Here is an 18,831-nt window from a genome sequence, read left to right as displayed (position 1 = left end):
CAGCACTAGTGGTATCATATGTAGTTTTTGTTGTTGTTGTTGTTGTTGTTGTTGTTTTTTGTTTTTGTTTTGTTTTTTGTCTGCAGCGGTACAAAGACAGTGGCAATTAAAGGAAAAAAACAATTTTTCATGCTGCGCCAGTATTGTTTGGGTTACCTTCCCTTCCTCTCCACATTTCTATCCTGACATTCATATTTCACTTATTTAAAATCAAATAAAATCCAAGTCCTTGGAATCTGATAACGCGTTTTTTTTTCCAAAGATGAGAATACTGTTGTGGTAATACATTTGCCAGGTAATTGTTGTAATGTGAAACTCGTGTAGTAAACCTGCATAGACCAACATATCCGCATTAGCAATTCAAATATAGTAATCAACAGAGGTTTCACACTATGCAGTAGTTTGTTATCACTTTGTGAAAGCAGTAAGAGGAAAAATATGTTCCACGCCATGAACAAGAGCGTTGAGAGGTTCAGGTTACAGCATATTATTTTTCCAAGACACACAAGGAAAGGCTTGCCGAATATCATGTTAGCTGCAATGCTTTTAGTCAGGTATATGTGCACCACTTCATCTGCAAACATGATTGGTCTAGTTTGCTTTTTATTCTTGATATAGCCGAAATAGTAAAAGTATTTATCTTTTTACTTTGTGCAGGTGACTGGGACTGTCATCCACTTGATCCTACAGTGTGGCATGTAAGTTTCAGCAGAATATTTATTTTAGTGTGTATGATACAATTTGTAAGTTACTAATTTGTCAATCAAATTGACTAATTAAAGGTCTGGAAATTCTCAAGAATAACAAATTTTGAGGCCTGCCCCACTCCGGTAGAACTCCTGGCACCCCGGGCGGGCTCCGGTGGCCGGTGGGCTGTCCAGTAGCCCTGCTGCGCTGGCCCTGTCCGCCTATCGTGGTGCCAGATGGGTGGGGTGGGGGGCTGGTAGTGGGGGGTTGCTGGGGGGGCGGGCGTGCCACCTACACCCGCCGGGTTGGGTGAGGCCCCGCTGGTCGCTCCTCTTACTCACTTCACTAGTTTTGCACTATACACTTTGTAAATATACACATAGGGCACACAACACATTTCTTGGTGGGGTGGGGGAGGGTGGAAAAAAAAAAAAAAAAAGAATAACACATTTTTTGCATATATATATATAGAATAACAAATAAGTTTTTTGCATATATATATATATATATATATATATATATATATGCAAAAAATTGTTCTATACATATATATATATATATATATATATATATATATATATATATATATATATATATATATATATATATATATATATATATATATGTATGTATGTATGTATGTATGTATGTATCTATATTAGGGGTGGGTGATATGACCTAAAAATCATATCATGATATTTCAAAGAAATTTGTGGTGACGATATTTTTGACGATATTGGTAATAATTACTGAACTATAGATTTCTGATAGACACTTCGGAATAATAGCACTTGTATTGCAACAATATTTAAGCCACCTTTTTTTCCACAATTGAAATGTAAACAAAGTGCAAATACATCAAATAAAATGGAAATAAAAACAGGGCAGGTGTTTACCATGTGAATTGTAACAGAGCTGCTTATTAAAGCACATTTGCTTAGAAAATACGATGAAAGCACATACCTTCAGAAGTCATTGGCAAATTGCAAGAGTCAAAAAAGTCCATTATTTTCTCTTGTGTGTTTGATCCTCATGTTGTCGGTGGGTCGCCAATGATATGGTAGCAGCCATTTTGTGGCGTCATGCTTTGTACATCTCAGGCAAGTGTATTGTTAAAAAATGTTTTCCCTCTGCGATTGTTTAGGCAGTGGTTATTTTTGCCGCAACCGGCGGCAACCCGCCTCCATCGTTATTTTGCCGTGAATGTCTGATGAAAAACACAAATGTGCATGTTTACGCCGCTGTGCGACAGCAACGCACACGCTGTCTCGTTGCGAGCATGTTAGCTTAGCGGTCGGTTAGCATCACAAACTCACGGGAACTAGATGGCAAATTACCGGCCACGATAAAATAAACACCGCAGATTGTTTATCTTGGCCAAACAACTGATCTCATGTCACAATTTTTACAATACAGTCATTATTTCTACTCACCATGAATCTGTTTTGTTGTTTCTACCGCATCCGTTTGACATAATACAACACCGGATTTTAGCTGCTTCGATTACTCTACAGTTGGGCTGGGAAAAAAAGTCGACTTTAAAAATAGGTCAACCCGAAAAATTTAAGTTGACGCTCTGCCCGGAACCATGTTTGCGCCGCCGCGGTCCCTCTTTCACACGGACCTTTTATGCCTACGCGCGCATCGCCGCATACTGTTGCGAACTCCTGTCGGTGCGATGGAGGACAAAGTAATAAAAAATACAAAAAAAAAAAAAAAAAAACCTAATAATAATAATAATAATAATAATAATAATGATAATAATAATAAGAATAAAAAGTCGATTAGTTGTCAAATATATGAGAAGTCGAGTCGATTTTTAAAAAAGTCGTTCGTGCAACCCTACTCTACAGATTAAAACCGCTAACGCTTGAATTTGTAATATAGTGGACCACCGCTATTCATGAGAGATCGGGATGAGGCCAGCCCTGAATAGCAAAAAACTTGTACATTTGAAAGCTTTTGAAATTCGCTGGAAAAATGTTAAACTCACAAAAATTATTTTAAAACACTGATAAACCACCAAGATGCTGTGAAAAACAAAAAGCAATAAAGAAATACAATATAATACAATAATATATTCAAAAATGGGTGGGGGGAGGAGTTTTCCCAAAGCAGTGATAGAAAGGCAGACTCTCAACCAACATGTCCTACTGTGTATAGTGAGACTGTGTTCGAGGAGGCATTAAAAACATGTACAACATGTTTGACCAGATGAAATTGATACCGGTGACCACAAGTACAGAAGAAAAAATCTGCTTTTGAAGGGAGATTTTGGGGTTCGTACAATATTTGAGTGTGTTATCCTTGAAAAATTCCGGTGAATAGAAAATTACATTTCTTTCTCTTTGTGCTTGTATTTTCTAATCACTGTATCTGATCCCTTTAGCATCCAGTAACTTGGCAGCCATCGAAAGAGGGCGATCATCTGATTGGACGCATCACGCTGAGCAAGAGATCGGCCATGCCACGAGAAGCTGGGTCACTCCTGGGCCTAAAAGTAAGCAAAATAACATAAAATAACATTGTGCACTGTGGCAAATGAGTGAGTGAGTGAGTGAGTGAGTGAGTGAGTGAGTGAGTGAGTGAGTGAGTGAGTGAGTGAGTGAGTATTTAATATAATAATAATAATAATTACACGTTTTACATGTATCACGATACAGGGGTCACGATTCGATACGTATCGCGATACATTTGTATCCCAAACATGATCTTCAAGGCGATACGTATCCTGATATGTCACATTAATTTACTTGCATATTACAATAACAGTAATATGTATACCTAAAGGATATGTTTATTATGCTGGATGACAAAAAATGTTTTTGTTAGTAGCTCTTCTGGTTTACCACCAAGCGGCATGCCTGGTCTAAATGTGTACGCACTGCAGAGCAAGGAGCAGTTTTCACAGACACACCGGGAACATTTATTAATAGGCATGAGCCGATATGAGCAAAAATATCAAAGTATTAAAATTGCAGCTCTAAAATGGGCTTATTTTGAAATATTTGGGGAAATAAAAAGAGCATTTTTTTTCATGTAACACATTCTATTTCGTTTTTTAAACAAAATATACGAAAATTGGTACATTAAGACACATGTGCAATGTTAAGTTTATACGTAAATAAATGTTGATATTCTTCCTCTGCTTTAATTTTTCTAAGCAAGACACAGTGTCCAATCACTGGTGTGTTATTTTTGCATTAATTGAAGGCAATTAACTTCAAAGACGCTGCTGGTTTTTATTTTTTAGGTACAATTCAACTGCTGCAAAGGCAAATATTAACTGCCAATTTAAAGTTAACGAGCAATATCAATTCTGACACCTGCGTATCGATACATGTATTGTAATGAGGCCCGCAACGATATATTGCCGTATCGATTTTTTGAGCACACCCCTAGTAAGCAGCTCTTTCTGAATCAGCAGCATGTACATGGCAATGAAGGTTCTTTATTGTGAACTCGTGCAAATGCAGGGATCTCGCCTCAGCAAGGTTAGTTTAACTCTTTTACTGCCAACCGTTATCCAAAAAAAAAAAAAAAACAACCACCAAGAGTGCCAGACGATTTCAAGCATTTTCACTCATATTTCAAGGCAAACAGAATATTGTGTGCTATGACTACGTAAACATGGTCGATTCCATATAAAGGATTGGATTCTATTCTCTCATTAGAAAGAAAAAAGTATGATTCTACCTTATTCCGTTTTTTAGTAATCACCATTTCAAAACGTAGCAAGTTAATGACCAAAAAAAGCTTTTTGTGAAATGATACGTTTGTTTTCCGAACAACAGTGACTTTGACACTAATATTTTTGGTTTAGTGACGCCCTGTAAATTACATTTAATGTGACAAACGTATTTCCTAAAATCTGCCATGTTTTCATGTAATTTGATTCACGGGACCCCATTGAAAAGAGATGCAATGCTGCCATCTGCTGGCCATGGTGGTTCATTTAAAAAAAAAAAAGTTTTCAACTCATTCATGAAACCAAAGTTGCACGAGACATTGCGGTGCCCCATTGGGTGAAAACAAAACAACACAAAGCAGTTGATGACAATTAACGTTATTGGCAGACCTAGTTGGGATTTCCGTTAACGTGAATTACCGTTTTTGGCAGGAAAAGAGTTCATGACCATTGCAAGTTACAGTAGAAGGTAAAATTCAAGTATTATCCGCGTAGTGAATTTGTATTTTATTAGTTTTTCAAATAAATTTTAAAGTTCTCTGAAGTATAGGAAATCAGAAATGCCTACTTTGCTCTGCTGTGCATGTGCTGATACTTGCATAGGCAGAAGCACTCAATTATTCTAAGGAATTATAATGCATGTAATTATAACTATTTTAATTATATGCAATGTGCAAGATATGTTACAAATTCACGGATGAGCATCTCGTAATCGAAGACTCCAGTAATTGAAGATGCAAAAACTGGTGACAAAAAGGACACAGTCAAAACAGATATGATGACAGCTATCAAATGGCGGGATTATGATGCTCTGTTATTCATGGTGAGTAGCGAAAATTGTTTTGACCGGTTCTTATCGAAACTATGCAAAGCTCTAAGGATATAAACAAGGAAGTAACCCGGAAGTCTGTATGCCAGAAACACACATAGAGACTGTACTAATCGGTTCTTATAACATTTGACATTAAATATCATTTTGAAAAGAAAGTACAGTGCACCTTTTCCACAACCGCTTGGTACCAGCAATCGTCTATACAATGTGACGAAATGTTTTTGACCCCTAGACCAATGTATATAATACCTAGTATCGATTTATATTTTTGTTTTCGATTCTCGGGAAATTACGTTAAGTGGGCATGGTGGACATAGTTTTGTTGAATCTAGGGTATGTGAAACTAATTCTTAAAACATAGAAAGTGTTTGTTCTTCCATTTGTATGGATGTTAGTTGGTTCTTTGTGATTTATATAAAAAGTTTAAGCATCAACAGTTTTATTTAAAAAAAGAAAAGAAAAAAAAAAAAGAAAATTCATCTCTGTGCATTTGTATCCATAGTGGCACAGAAATGTATGAATGTGAGAATATGATGTTATGTACAGTTACATCTCGCCTTATGGGGGCAGTATTTGTCATCATATCTTTATGCCTTTAGTCTCATCCCTCTTATTTGTGTAGGTTGTAGGTGGGAAGATGACACAGACTGGAAGACTTGGGGCCTTTATCACCAAAGTAAAAAAAGGAAGCCTGGCAGATGTCGTGGGACATCTCAGAGCAGGTGAGCAGGTTTTCTGTAATTCTCCACGTATTTATAAATTCACCTAATTGTGTGCAAAAAGAATAAAAAAAAATTAATAAATAATCTATTTTGTTTAAACGGTGTAAAAAAAACACTGTATCTTTTACTAGTTCTCCAATAATATTAATGTAATTACAGCAAAATATCAATATACAGTATAATACGATATTGTAATACTTTGCATATGTGTTTTTCTTGGTTAATTTAATGCAGGGGTCCCCAAACATTTTCCTGTGAGGGCCACATAACGTTTCCGGTCAGTTTGTAACACAAAAAAAGTGTGGCAATTGCAGGGGTGCCTAAATGTAAACGTTTATTGTTTTTTTAGAAAGCCACATATAACCAAATATTAACAACACTTTCCGGGATCTTCACAGGAAAAAAAGTACCGTACATGGAACATTCACTTTTTGTTGGTATTGTTCAGGGGGTCGGGCCAAATGTGAAGTTGGGCCAGGTCCAGCCCGTGGGCCGTAGTTTGGGGACCACTGATTTAATGTGACAGTGCTTCACTATGTGCAGGAGTGTATTTTTGTGCTCTTTCTTTAACTCTGGAAGATGCTACCCAAATGTGCTGGATTAGTGTTGTTCCGATACCGTTTTATGGCCCCCGATACCGATTCCGATACCCGGATTTGAAGTATCAGCCGATACCGATACCATACCGATACCTAAGTTTTTTTTTTCCCTCAACATGAAAAAGCTGTCCTGCCATTGGTTCAGAGCATTCAAGGGCCAATAGGATATCTTAGATCGGCATGCAATGAGCATGTCATATATCAGTGAATGTCGTGCATGAGCAAGACACAAGATGCTGCATCCAAAATCCTATATTAGTGTTGGAATTAATGTTATCAGCATGTTACTTGTGAGTACTCACCGATACTGATACCACTGTTTTAATGCAGTATCGGCACCTCTGCCAATACCAGTATTGGTATCGGAAATACCCTAGGATCTACCCATGTCCAAATTTGGTCAATTTCATGTTTTGTTTTGTTTTTTCTCTCTCTCGATACTCTTGGTCACACCATATGTTGGGTTGTGTTATTTTAACAAAGTGTTGACCAAACTGAAGTGTTTAAAGTGTCTCTTTGACAATGCAATGTTTATGGCTGATGAAGTGGTGGTTTTGGAGAAGCAAAGTTTCCACCTTTTGCGATGGATGGATGGATGGATGGATGGATGGATGGATGGATGGATGGATGGATGGATGGATGGATGGATGGATGGATGGATGATCGATGGACGGACGGACGGACGGACGGATGGACGGATAGACAGACAGATAGATAGGTAGATGGATAGATGGATAGATAGATGGATAGATGTATGGATAGATAGATATATGGATAGATTGACAGATGGTAGGGCAGGGCAATAAATCAAATTAATTCGATACATCATCATTTTAAAACATTGAATCATTGAAAATTTGCTAAATCGTGAAATCGAGTTTTGTCTTCTGGATGATTAAAAGCTGTTGTTCTTATGTTCTGTTACATCCAAATGCTTTTATGTGTTGTAATTTTGCACAAGTGGCAGAATGCTGGATGGGTGGTTTACAAGACATGTTTACAATAGCTACTTCATTGTGGCATTTAAGCACAAACTATGAATATTAAGTGTATGTTAAAACTGCTTCTAGAATCAGTATATGTTACTGGTCTCTGAAAGATTTGCACAGGAATTATTTTTGAATAAATGAAAAACCTTTCACACCCATTTCCTGGGCAACATTCAGGACAAGTAGTTGAGTAGTCAAATAATGGGACAACACTGTGCAGAGATTCTAGGAAGTAGTCAAGAATCATACAGTTTACCAGCTAAACATGTATGAGAATCCTCAGTACTTGGCACACCAAATACATTGAGACTTTCTTGGTGTTCTATACTGTAAAGTTCTGGGTGAGAACTTTCACTGGTTCTCGTATCTTAATGCTCACGGTATTATACTAATAGTAATAACCAGAAGACTCCATGTTCTCAGTTGAAATATTTACTGGATGCCAGAAAGATCGAGTACACAGCTGCAGAGCCCTTTTCTATTAGTATGCGGAAGAGGAACTGATCTATTCAGAATCATCCCTGCACTTATACTGTCTCGGCCGCCCGCCCACATGGGCCAACGGCTCAGCCTCCCCATGCGAGAATGTGTGGCCTGATGGCCTTAACTGGTTTTTACTGGATACGTATGTCAGAATGCAGACATATAGAAAGGCGCCAAGCAAGGACGAATAACAGTGACACAACGGCCTAGCTCAAGTCATCTATCTAGTCATCAAGAGCCCTAATCTAACATACCAAGGACAAAAAAAAAAAAACAAAAAAAAAAAACAAAAAAAAACAGACACAGCCAAGTTCTTTACATCATTTTATATCATATCTTTATATCATTATACCATATGATTCTTTGTATAGCTGTTGGTTATTGAGTGTTGTTCAACATTCCTGAAATTCACACTTCTAGCAGTTGTAAATGCAAAATCACTATATTCACGTTCCTGTTCCTGCAAACTTTGTTCCAGGTGATGAGGTGTTGCAGTGGAATGGGAAGTCATTGCCAGGAGCAACAAAGAAAGAGGTGTACAACATCATTCTTGAATCAAAAGCTGAGCCTCAAGTGGAATTAGTTGTTTCAAGACCCATAGGGTGAGATTGGCTCCATTAATGTGGAAGAATCATTATTCTAGCTGGGAAAAAAAAATAAAAAAAATCTGACAGATATTTTTAATTTCTCCTTTTATCTAAAAGTTCTATTCACCGAATTATGTCCAAAAACCTCTTGAGAAAAGTAAATAAAGCATATCAGTAAGTAGTGTCAAATTTAATTGGTAGACCCTGTTCCCGAACAACTTACCTCAAATCCTTTAAGTGATGATTTTCCCTTGTCATTGTTATCCTGCTTTTTCCTATCATGTTTAACATACGTACGTACGCATGCGCACACACACATACATACTGTATATTGTACATTATTTGAATATTATCTTTTTTTCTTGTGTAATTCTTGCTTGATATTAAATTGGTACTTGCGCTTTGAAATATGACAGACATTGGGGAATTTTGTCTTTTCACAGGGACATTCCTCGAATCCCGGAGTCATCACATCCTCCTCTTGAATCTAGTAAGTATCCAATATTGGCAATTCTTTTTTTAAATAGTGAACTAAAACGTGTAAGCATTTCTCTGTTTTAAGAAGCTTCTTAACAAAATGTAGACTTTTTTTGGTCAACTTAAAGGTGCAGCATGCCGGTTTCACTCAGGAAAATGCATTTTTTAAATACAGGATTTAAACAAACAAACTACTTCTCAATTTACAGATCTGGGCTTTTCTTCACGTATGGAGGTGATTTTGTCCTAAACCCCCACCTCCCTAGCCTGTATTTTGCCATTTTGTGTTTGTTTTGTAAACAGAGGGACGTTTCTGTGGAAAGACAGTGTTTTCACCCCTCCAGCCAATCACAGAGCGGGGGGTGGTGTGTCGCAAACGGGACCAGGTCAAATTACGCGGCCGACACGTTCGCCCGGCCCCGTTTGCGACACGCACCCTCCCCCGTTCTGCGATTGGTTGGAGGGGTGTAAACACTGTCTTTCAACAGAAACGTCCTGCTGTTTACAAAACAAACACAAAATGACAAAATACAGGCTGGGGGAGGTGGGGGTTTAGGACTAAATCACCAACAAAGATTAACATAAACCCAGATGTGTAGACTGAGAGAAAGTTAAAGTGTGTACATCCTGTATTTAAAAAGTGCATTTTCCTGAGTGAAACCGGCATACTGGGCCTTTCAAGAACTTATCTTGGAGTGCCTGTTGTTTCGATATGTGTTTTACATCATTGGGTATTGTACTCACTGTCCTTTAGCAGGTTCTAGTTCCTTTGAGTCTCAGAAAATGGACCGTCCATCTATATCAGTGATGTCCCCAACAAGCCCAGGAACTCTCAGAGAGCTTCCTCTGGTGCTGCCTGGACAACTGTCGGTAAGTACATGCATCAGGGACATGGACCAAATGATACTTCATCTAAATGGTTCATCTATGCATACAGACAGGGGTTAAATGCCTCCAAATGACATTACAGGTGAAGCTGTGGTATGACAAAGTAGGCCATCAGCTCATCGTCAACGTCCTTCAAGCCATAGACCTGCCGTCCCGACCGGATGGACGACCTCGGAATCCATATGTCAAGATGTACTTTCTGCCTGACAGAAGGTAAGGACAGCACAGAATGATGCAATTCCATATCAAGGACAAGTGGGGCATTGGCCAGCCGTCCAAACAGAACGATATTCTGGATACCTTATGTAGCTCTTTCATGAATACAAAAAACGATAGCGCCATTTAATTTCAAAATTAATGCTGACTGTACAGGACGGAAGTCTAATGGCTTTGAGATCAAATGTGAACTGCCCAAATATGAATTGTGAGGATGCACTTTGCGTTAATCTATTTGTTTCCTGCTTGGTTTGCTCAGAACACAACAAACTCTGATGCAGACCAAATAATATCTAAATGCATTCTAGTGCTGTTCACATGTGAGCCAATCAACCGGCCAATACAGTCAGCTTCAGTGCTGTATGAAATTCAGAAGTGAATTGAGAATAACCCCAAAATTCCAATTCAATTCTTTGATTTCAATTTGAATTGAGGTGGCAAACAGGAGGCAGAATTGAAATTAAAATTTAAAAGAAAGGAAGTAGAACTGAAATTCCATGAAAGTCAAAGAAATTCATGATGCAAAATTGAGGCGTATTTATCAATGAAGCTTTACAGTATAATCCTATTTACAACATGATTTTCCTACAAACATTATTTTAAGGACTTTATGTACACTAGCACAATACTTAATTGTAGTAATAAGTAAAGTGTAGTAATTATTTTTTCGTTAACATTAAAAGTCTACTCAAATGAAACTGATCACTAAAATTGAAAAACTTAAAACAAAATATCGACTAGCCTAAAAATTTTCCGGCCGGCCGAAATTCCTAATGGCCAAACTACACTTTGTTTAATTTCATTTCTTTGAAATAAAATATATTGCTAAGTGTTCCTACTTTAACCTTGCTTAGACAGTATAGCATACTGTGATTGGCTGGCAACCAGTTCAGGGAGTACCCCGCCTACTGCCTGAAGCCAGCTGGGATAGGCTCCAGCACCCCCGCGGCCCTTGTGAGGAGCAAGCGGTTAAGAAAATGGATGCATGGATGGATGGATGGATGGATGGATGTATGGATGTATGGATGTATGGATATATAGCATAATGAGACCATCTATGGATAAATATTTTATTGCACAGTACATTCATGCTGTCTTAAGTCTGGTTGATTCTCTTTTTCTCTCAAAATAAATCAAATTGATGCTTTAAAGTATAATTACTTAAAGGCGCAGTCTGTCGGAATCACTCAGGAAAATGCACTTTTTAAATACAGGATGTCCACACTTTAACTTTCTCTGAGTCTACACATCTGTGTTTATGTTAATCTTTGGTGGTGATTTCGTCCTAACAATGCCTGTATTTTGCCATTTTGTGTTTGTTTTGTAAAAAGCGGGACGTTTCTGTGGAAAGACAGCGTTTACACCCCTCCAGCCAATCGCTGTTTTTTTTTTTTTTTTTTGGGGGGGGGGATTTTCTTTTCTTCACTCACTCATTCACACACGTAAGCTTCTGTGAGTGAGTGAGTGAGTGAGTGAGTGAGTGAGTGAGTGAGTGAGTGAGTGAGTGAGTGAGTGATTAAAAAAAAAATAAAAATCCGTGCGTGCTTTCAAATTGCCGCGGGAGTGACACGTTCGCCCGGCCCCGTTTGCGACACGCCACGCCCCGCTCTGCGATTGGCTGGAGGGTTGTAAACACTGTCTTTCCACAGAAACGTCCCGCTGTTTACAAAACAAACACAAAATGGCAAAATACAGGCTGGGGGGTGGGGGTTTAGGACGAAATCACCCCCAAAGATTAACAAACACAGATGTGTAGACTGAGAGAAAGTTAAAGTGTGTACATCCTGTATTTAAAAAAGTGCATTTTCCTGAGTGAATCCGGCAGACAGCCCCTTTAAAAAAATTCACATTCCCCCTTACCCTCTTACCCCGGGTTTACACCGGTTGCGTGTGCGGTGCGGTGCGTCTTGACTGCGTGCTCCGGATGCGTCAATTTTTTGGCCAATCCACACCGGCTCTGCACAGCTGCGGTCCGGCAGCTCCGTCGCCGACCACTTCCCGCCGTGTCTCGCGTGACCGCGCGTGATCATGTGGCATCAAAAACAACGACAAACACACAGAAAGTCTGTGCTCAACAGAGAAGCAGAAAGAGAGGTGGACTTTTATTATTTTGTGGCTTTCTACCTCCAATATAAACCTTTCCTCGTCCATGTTCGCTGGTGTCTAAACCGTGAATGAGCACCTCGCCCGTTAACTCCAGGCCCGTCTACGCCCACATCACGTTTTGCTAGCATGCTTACGAAATAGGAGCTGGCGAGTGTTTTATCTTGAAAGGTAACCGGAAATTTATTTTGAAACTGCGTCGGTCTTCCTGTCCCGCTCGCTGTGTTTTGTGCTAGCTTGCCATTTGCCGGAGGCCTACCGCTGCGGCGTCCGGCAAAAATAGAAAATAGGTCTATCCTTGTGGAAGGGCTGCGGCACGCCGCAGCTGAGACGCAGTCGACTCGCAACGCACCCACAAGCGGTGTAAACTGCACCATTCGAATGAATGGAATCGAATTGCTTGCGTCGCCGGAACGCACCGCAACCGCACCGCAACCGCATCCGGTGTAAACCCGGGGTTAGAGCTGTCATATAGCTTGTCACCTATTTCATCCCTGATTAATGCCTAAATATTATTTTAAACAAATATGTGTGCACCCTACTGGACTGCAAAATTTGGGTTAATTAGTCACAGTCAATTAAGGCATAAAAATGTCAGATTATTTATTTTTTGTTTTTTTGTTTTTTTTGCTTTAATCAATGCTAAATTGTCAATGGGTGACTGTATAGTATGGATGGATGGATGGATGGATGGATGGATGGATGGACGGATGGACGGATGGATGGATGGATGGATGGATGGATGGATGGCTTTTTTGATTGAGACTTCCTGACTGTATTCTTGACGTGTGTTTTTTTTTCTGTTGTATTTTGCACCATTCCTTTCCAAACAAGTTGACAATAACATCACTGTTAGTGCTTCCAAACCTTCTACACTGTACCGTGTATGCCCATGGTAATATTAATGCTTCTCTTCCAGTGACAAGAGTAAACGACGGACTAAAACGGTGAAAAAGAGCGCAGAGCCCAAGTGGAATCAGACCTTCATATATTCACATGTTCACCGGCGAGACTTCCGCGAGCGCATGCTCGAGATCACCGTCTGGGACCAACCCAGGGTCCAGGAAGAAGAAAGTGAATTCATGGGCGAGGTAGGTTTGAGGCCCACCAACCAACCAAGTCCTTTTGAACTGCCGTCTGAACTGGTTCCTGCTCACAACTAGCCCCTGTATCCATCTTCACCTCAGATCCTGATAGAGTTGGAGACTGCCTTGTTAGACGACATTCCTCACTGGTATAAACTGCAGACACATGATGTGTCCTCCATACCTTTGCCTCAGCCATCCCCATACCTTCCACGCAGACATGTCCATGGAGACAGCCCCAGCAAGAAACTGCAAAGTATGTCTTTTAACAGCATTCTGTCCGCTTGAGAACCAAAAGTGAGCATTCGTATGTGTGCGGGGAGGGGGAGGATCTTTGCTTTTCTTATGACGTTGATGATCTGTCCCCTGGTGCACAAGATGCAGACCCTCACAATCTGATCGTCTTTTGTATGTGTGTGCGTGAGTGCAGGGTCTCATCGCATCATTGATACAGAGTTTGATGATGGTTTGATGTTAGTGACTAAAGGTGGGTAGGGGGCATGGTTACTACATGTTGTAGCAGCCTATGGGCACCCAGCACTGGGTGAGAGAACAGATTATTGCCCCCTAAAATGCTGAAATCCAACAACTTGCACCCAAATATTCAATTACATGAACATGTCAGTGTATTTCTATTGGACTGGTAATGTATGTTATTTTGGCTGTATTTTAGCGATGCACTGTATTATATCTCAGGGGCTACAGTAAAAAGTTCTCCTCCTCTGCTGATTATAGGACACTTGTCACATTAGGTGCATGTGGAACTGTAGCTTTAGTTCACTGCCATTCCACTGACTCTCCTGTCATTGATCTGCATGCATCAAATATCTGACAGAAATACTTTAATAGTTTATATATATATGTATATATATATATATATATATATATATATATATATTTTTTTTTTTTTAATATATGAGCCACCCATTGGTGTGTGAATGGGTGAGTAAAGCACTATATGAGTGCACTCCATTTGCCATTAAAATATAGGAAGGTTTTCAATGTGGCACAGCAGCTTGAGAAAAAAAAATAATAATTCACCTGCTCAGCTAACTTCAGTTTTATATGAAAGAAAGAATCGGTTGACATTTATTCCCCAGATTGCGGGAGGAGAGCATATCTGAGATTAACATAAACCTTTACAAAATATCATGCAGGAAAAGCAGAGATGGTCGAGTCGGGCAAGCTTGACCCATTTCTGTTTTCTTAGGAGAGGCTCAAGCTTTGACAACCCATGCTGCATGTAACCTCATTTAAATTTTAAGCAAATACTACGCAGCCTACCTCTTGTGTGAATGAAAATCGCACACCGAGCTATTCAGGCTTGCTAATAAATCGGCCATTTATTAGCCTGTTAAACATCTTGATCTTCTGCAAAAATATAACATACCTTAGGGTAGTTAGCAGTGCAATTCTCAGAACTAATGTGTCCATATCAAATGTCACACATCTGAGTTATTGTTGTGTGTGTGTGTGCGTGTTCTTCAATGGTTTTGTAGGAGGAGAGCGTAGTTCAAGGGAAAGAGAGCGAGGCAGTACGTTGGCTGTGCCTGAACAGCAGCGTGCCCTTCAGCATCGCTCTCGCTCTGTATCTCCTCACCGAGAGGATTCGTGCAGGGCGAGGTCACGGCCTGCACACGTGCCCATGCAAAGGTCAGTAGACCCTGCCAGTGCCACCCACCGCAAATCGGTCCTGTCACATTCACTGTTGACAATATACCAGCAGCGTTTTATGTGTTGTCGATCAGCAGATGTTTAATACCAGTCCTGAGAAAGCCAGAAAGACAAATTACAGCAGTCAAGGATCTAGCAAATGCATGAACTATGGTCTCTGCGTGGATATAATAGCCATATTTTATGGATAGCCATATCTTAACGATATTGAAAATATCTATATATATTGAAATTATTTTGCAGTTGAGGAAAATGTAACTAAATTATTTTTTCGGAGTCTTGTCAAAACCCAGAGTGATGTCCTTAAACTGGTACCTATGTCTTGTAGGTCCAATAATGAACAACTGATTTTTCTTAGGGTTAAGAATAAAAACATTACAGGACATCTAGGGGTATATTCACTAAGAATGTGCTGCGTCCGGTGATAGCACAAAATATTGGACCACAACTGCACCCGTAGTCTGCGCCCAGTTACCCTCCTACCGTATTTTTCGGATTATAAGTCGCAGTTTTTTTCATAGTTTGGTCGGGGGTGCGATTTATACTCTGGTGCGACTTATGTGCGAAATTAACACATTATTATATCATTTCACATGTTATTTTCACACTAAACCGCAAGAGGGCGCTCTAGGCCTGTGTTGATAAGTAGTGTTGCCGGTAACACGTTACTAAGTAACGAGATACTCAAAAAAATTTGCTTTTCAAAGTAACTAGTAGTCTAACACGTTAGTTTATTCTAGAAAGTAAGCTGATTAAAGTTACTGTCCAGAGATTCAATGTGTTACTCCACATTTTCATGAAGAATGCAAAATATCTCACTGTTGTAACAGTCACAAACAACTGCCACTCACTACGAAGATGAGGCGGAAGTCATTGACCATCACACTGACTTCAGCCATGGTCTGGTCGTCAGTGGTTTGTACATTCAAAACAAAAGTGATGATACTTTTACTACTAGTTTTATTAACCAACAGGCACACAACGCAACAAAAAAGTGTACATTATGGACCATAAAAGTGGTAAAAAATAATTTATTTCCATCCTCAACTGGTCCGTGAAGCATTATGGGATGAGGTCGTCTCCGCCCTCTCGCCAGGGGGAGTGACGTCAGACAAGTCACGTTTTCAGCATGCACGAGTCGACTCAAGTGTACACACTTGGAAGAGCGGAACAAACAATAGAGGAATTAAGGGGATTTTCATTTTCAACCTGGATAGATTTTTATTTTTTGTTTTATAAAAAGTATTTATGTTACAAGACGTCAAGAGAGACTGCCTATTTTGTTTTTCATAAAAAACGTTATTTTCATGTTTAAAATGCACTTTCAAAAAGTATTTGAAACTCCGTTTCTACCGCATTATTTTTATGTTGAGATGGTGTTATCGGCAGCTGCTGAAAGTAACTAAAAAAATAACTTTTAATCTAACTTAGTTACTTTTAAAATCAAGGAATCAGTAAGGCAATTTAGTTACTTTTAAAACCAAGTAATCAGTAAAGTAACTAAGTTACTTTTTTCAAGGTAACTGTGGCAACACTGTTGATAAGTTAAACATTGCATCGTCTACCTCCTGAGTTGGGGGGAGTTGTTTAAAAGGTACACCGAGGATGAAGATTTCATTGGATTTAGTGATTTGGAGTGAAACTGATAGTTTGGCAAGCTTGTTAGCATGTTCTTTATGCTAGAGTTGTATGAATAACTTGTAGAGATGGGAACTTAATTCACCCTCGGAACGTTGGGACGAAGGGAGGAGTTCCGGGTGGGAAGGTTTTGTTATGTGGAAAAGGGGAGTTAGCCTGTTAGCTTCTAGCTGAGTGGGGAGTTGCTGTTAAGACCTCAGAAATTGATGTCAATAAAACGCCAGCCTTTGGCTCCATGCTTCAACACGCCGCCTCCGACTCCCGTCACCGACTCAATCTTAACTCTTTGACCGCCATAAACGTTTAAAAACGTTCAGTATAATCCTAGGATAGGCCGCCATAGACGTCAATTGACGTCTACTATGTTTTTTTATGGAAACGGGTGGAGGAAAGCCTTGGGCAGCTGTGCTCCAAGTATCAAGCCGATCGGGTTACTATAATGAGTATTCCTGGCCACTAGATGGCTGTGATGAGTCTTTTGGACAAGATCGGGTAGGAAACAACAGTAGAAGAAGAGAGGCTGAGCTAGAGTGTTGAGGGGGAGAGTGGCTAACTTGGCTAAGGGAGTCAAAAAGGCTACAGATGGCAATCAGCTCACGCTTGATCCTTATTTTCAAAGCTCAAAAGCATCGACCAGGGCTCAAGAGCACAGTGATGACGGGGTTAAGTCATAGTTGAAGCGGTGACGCGGCCGTTTCGACCACGTCCTAAGGCCCCACCGGCTAGCGATGCTAGTAACGTCCTAAGTCCCCACCGGCTAGCGATGCTAACACCGGAGAAAAGTGGTGCACAACCGAGTACGTCTGCACAGATGACGTTTCATCGGACGATGACGACTACTATGGGTCCGATGCAAGACAGTCTTGGACAGTCTTCCAAAGAACGTGAAGGTAAGCGCTAACATGCTAAGAGATTGCTAGTAAGATTACTTTCCTAACTTTTAGGGCGATCTGCTAGCAGCGTGTGTAAATGTGCTGATATACACTAAAACATCTATTACCTATACAAACGTGAATGTATATTTTATAGATCGTGCTCACAGCAACGTCCGACCGCTGGTTCTACGACAAAGAAAGGTAAAAAAAAAAAACGTTTTCAATACACCGCAACAATAAAAGGAAAGTCTTTCGATAGTATTGTAATTGTATATGTTTCTTTCAGCTCCTACCCAAAGTGACCCTTCTCACATTGAGCAGAACAAAGGTAAAAAGAAAAAAAAAAAGATTCTCCACAGCACTAATAAAATATTTGATGGTAAACGTCTTCTATAATTTACAGAATGTGCATCAACCAATACATCCAAGAAAAAAAGGTAAACGTGCACACACACACATTGTATCACAGTGCTCTAAAATTATATATGATATTGAAATGTATATTTGCAGATCCCAAAGTCTGGCTGGCATGAAGTTGATGAATTCGGCTGGCAGCCAACCATCTTCCCCTTTGCTGCAAAACCAGGACCAAGGGATGCTGAAGCAGAGCTGAATTCCCACCTGCCAGCTGACATCCTGGAGCTCTTCATCACGGATGAACTTCTCCAGCACATCGTTCATCATACCAACCTCTACGCAAATCAGTCCATGCAGAAGCAGACTGACAAAAACTGTTGCGCACGTGTAAATAGTTTGCAAAGAGTTTTCCAAATTGTTTGTTCGGATTGCTACTGTTGCATGTAAATAAACTGTTATTTTGCAATCAAAAAACACTTTTTTTATTGTTGGGGTAGTGTTTTTTAGAAGTTTAGGTGTTTGTAGAATCACTCATGCAAAAAAAAAAGTGCCAAATTCACAAGAGCGCATGAAATAACATCGTTTCACAAAAAGCTTGATTTCTCCGTTGTAACAACTATTGCCTAGGTCCATTTCACCCTCTAATTTTTTTTTTTAAGTTTGCTTCTCCTGAAGCAAATTCTCTGCAGTGCATGAATATGCCAATGCCCAGACAGGATCCAGCCTGGTCAGCTCTACAGGTGGTCCTTGCCACCAACAAAACTCTTTTGAAGCCGCTGACCAGGTGACAAAGGAATTCATGCGTCTGCCGAAGGAGTGTATTTCAAGCAGTCTGCTCGGAGCCCGAACAAATGGCTCCAATGGTTTGGAATACACAAATGACCGATCAAAGGAATGTTCATGACTTCTTATCAATCACAAAAGGATACTC

The 18,831-nt window shown here is 39.7% G+C and overlaps 1 protein-coding gene and 1 long non-coding RNA gene across 27 annotated transcripts in view; both read left to right on the top strand.

Moving 5' to 3' along the window:
- The window catches only part of rims1b (regulating synaptic membrane exocytosis 1b), a 148,401-nt gene that overhangs the window by 76,563 nt on the left and 53,007 nt on the right, over positions 1 to 18,831 (top strand). For 10 of the 26 annotated variants that reach the window (XM_077523832.1, XM_077523833.1, XM_077523841.1 and 7 more), the window contains 12 exons: positions 658 to 698; positions 3,077 to 3,187; positions 5,830 to 5,929; positions 8,479 to 8,602; positions 8,705 to 8,761; positions 9,031 to 9,077; positions 9,819 to 9,934; positions 10,035 to 10,165; positions 13,191 to 13,362; positions 13,459 to 13,612; positions 13,787 to 13,843; positions 14,856 to 15,009. In XM_077523832.1, the coding sequence (XP_077379958.1) occupies positions 658 to 698; positions 3,077 to 3,187; positions 5,830 to 5,929; positions 8,479 to 8,602; positions 8,705 to 8,761; positions 9,031 to 9,077; positions 9,819 to 9,934; positions 10,035 to 10,165; positions 13,191 to 13,362; positions 13,459 to 13,612; positions 13,787 to 13,843; positions 14,856 to 15,009 (1,264 nt within the window). The remainder of the gene's footprint in view (positions 1 to 657; positions 699 to 3,076; positions 3,188 to 5,829; positions 5,930 to 8,478; positions 8,603 to 8,704; positions 8,762 to 9,030; positions 9,078 to 9,818; positions 9,935 to 10,034; positions 10,166 to 13,190; positions 13,363 to 13,458; positions 13,613 to 13,786; positions 13,844 to 14,855; positions 15,010 to 18,831) is intronic. The other 16 variants (XM_077523854.1, XM_077523837.1, XM_077523834.1 and 13 more) reach the window with 5 other exon arrangements.
- LOC144020405 (uncharacterized) lies at positions 15,022 to 18,376 on the top strand. The gene is made up of 5 exons (XR_013283868.1): positions 15,022 to 17,558; positions 17,698 to 17,744; positions 17,830 to 17,871; positions 17,947 to 17,980; positions 18,054 to 18,376. It is a non-coding gene; the product is annotated as an uncharacterized LOC144020405 (long non-coding RNA).

This window comes from Festucalex cinctus, chromosome 6 (genome assembly GCF_051991245.1).
Source record: "Festucalex cinctus isolate MCC-2025b chromosome 6, RoL_Fcin_1.0, whole genome shotgun sequence".
Lineage (NCBI taxonomy): Eukaryota > Metazoa > Chordata > Actinopteri > Syngnathiformes > Syngnathidae > Festucalex > Festucalex cinctus.
This window is presented reverse-complemented; position numbering and strand designations above follow the sequence as displayed.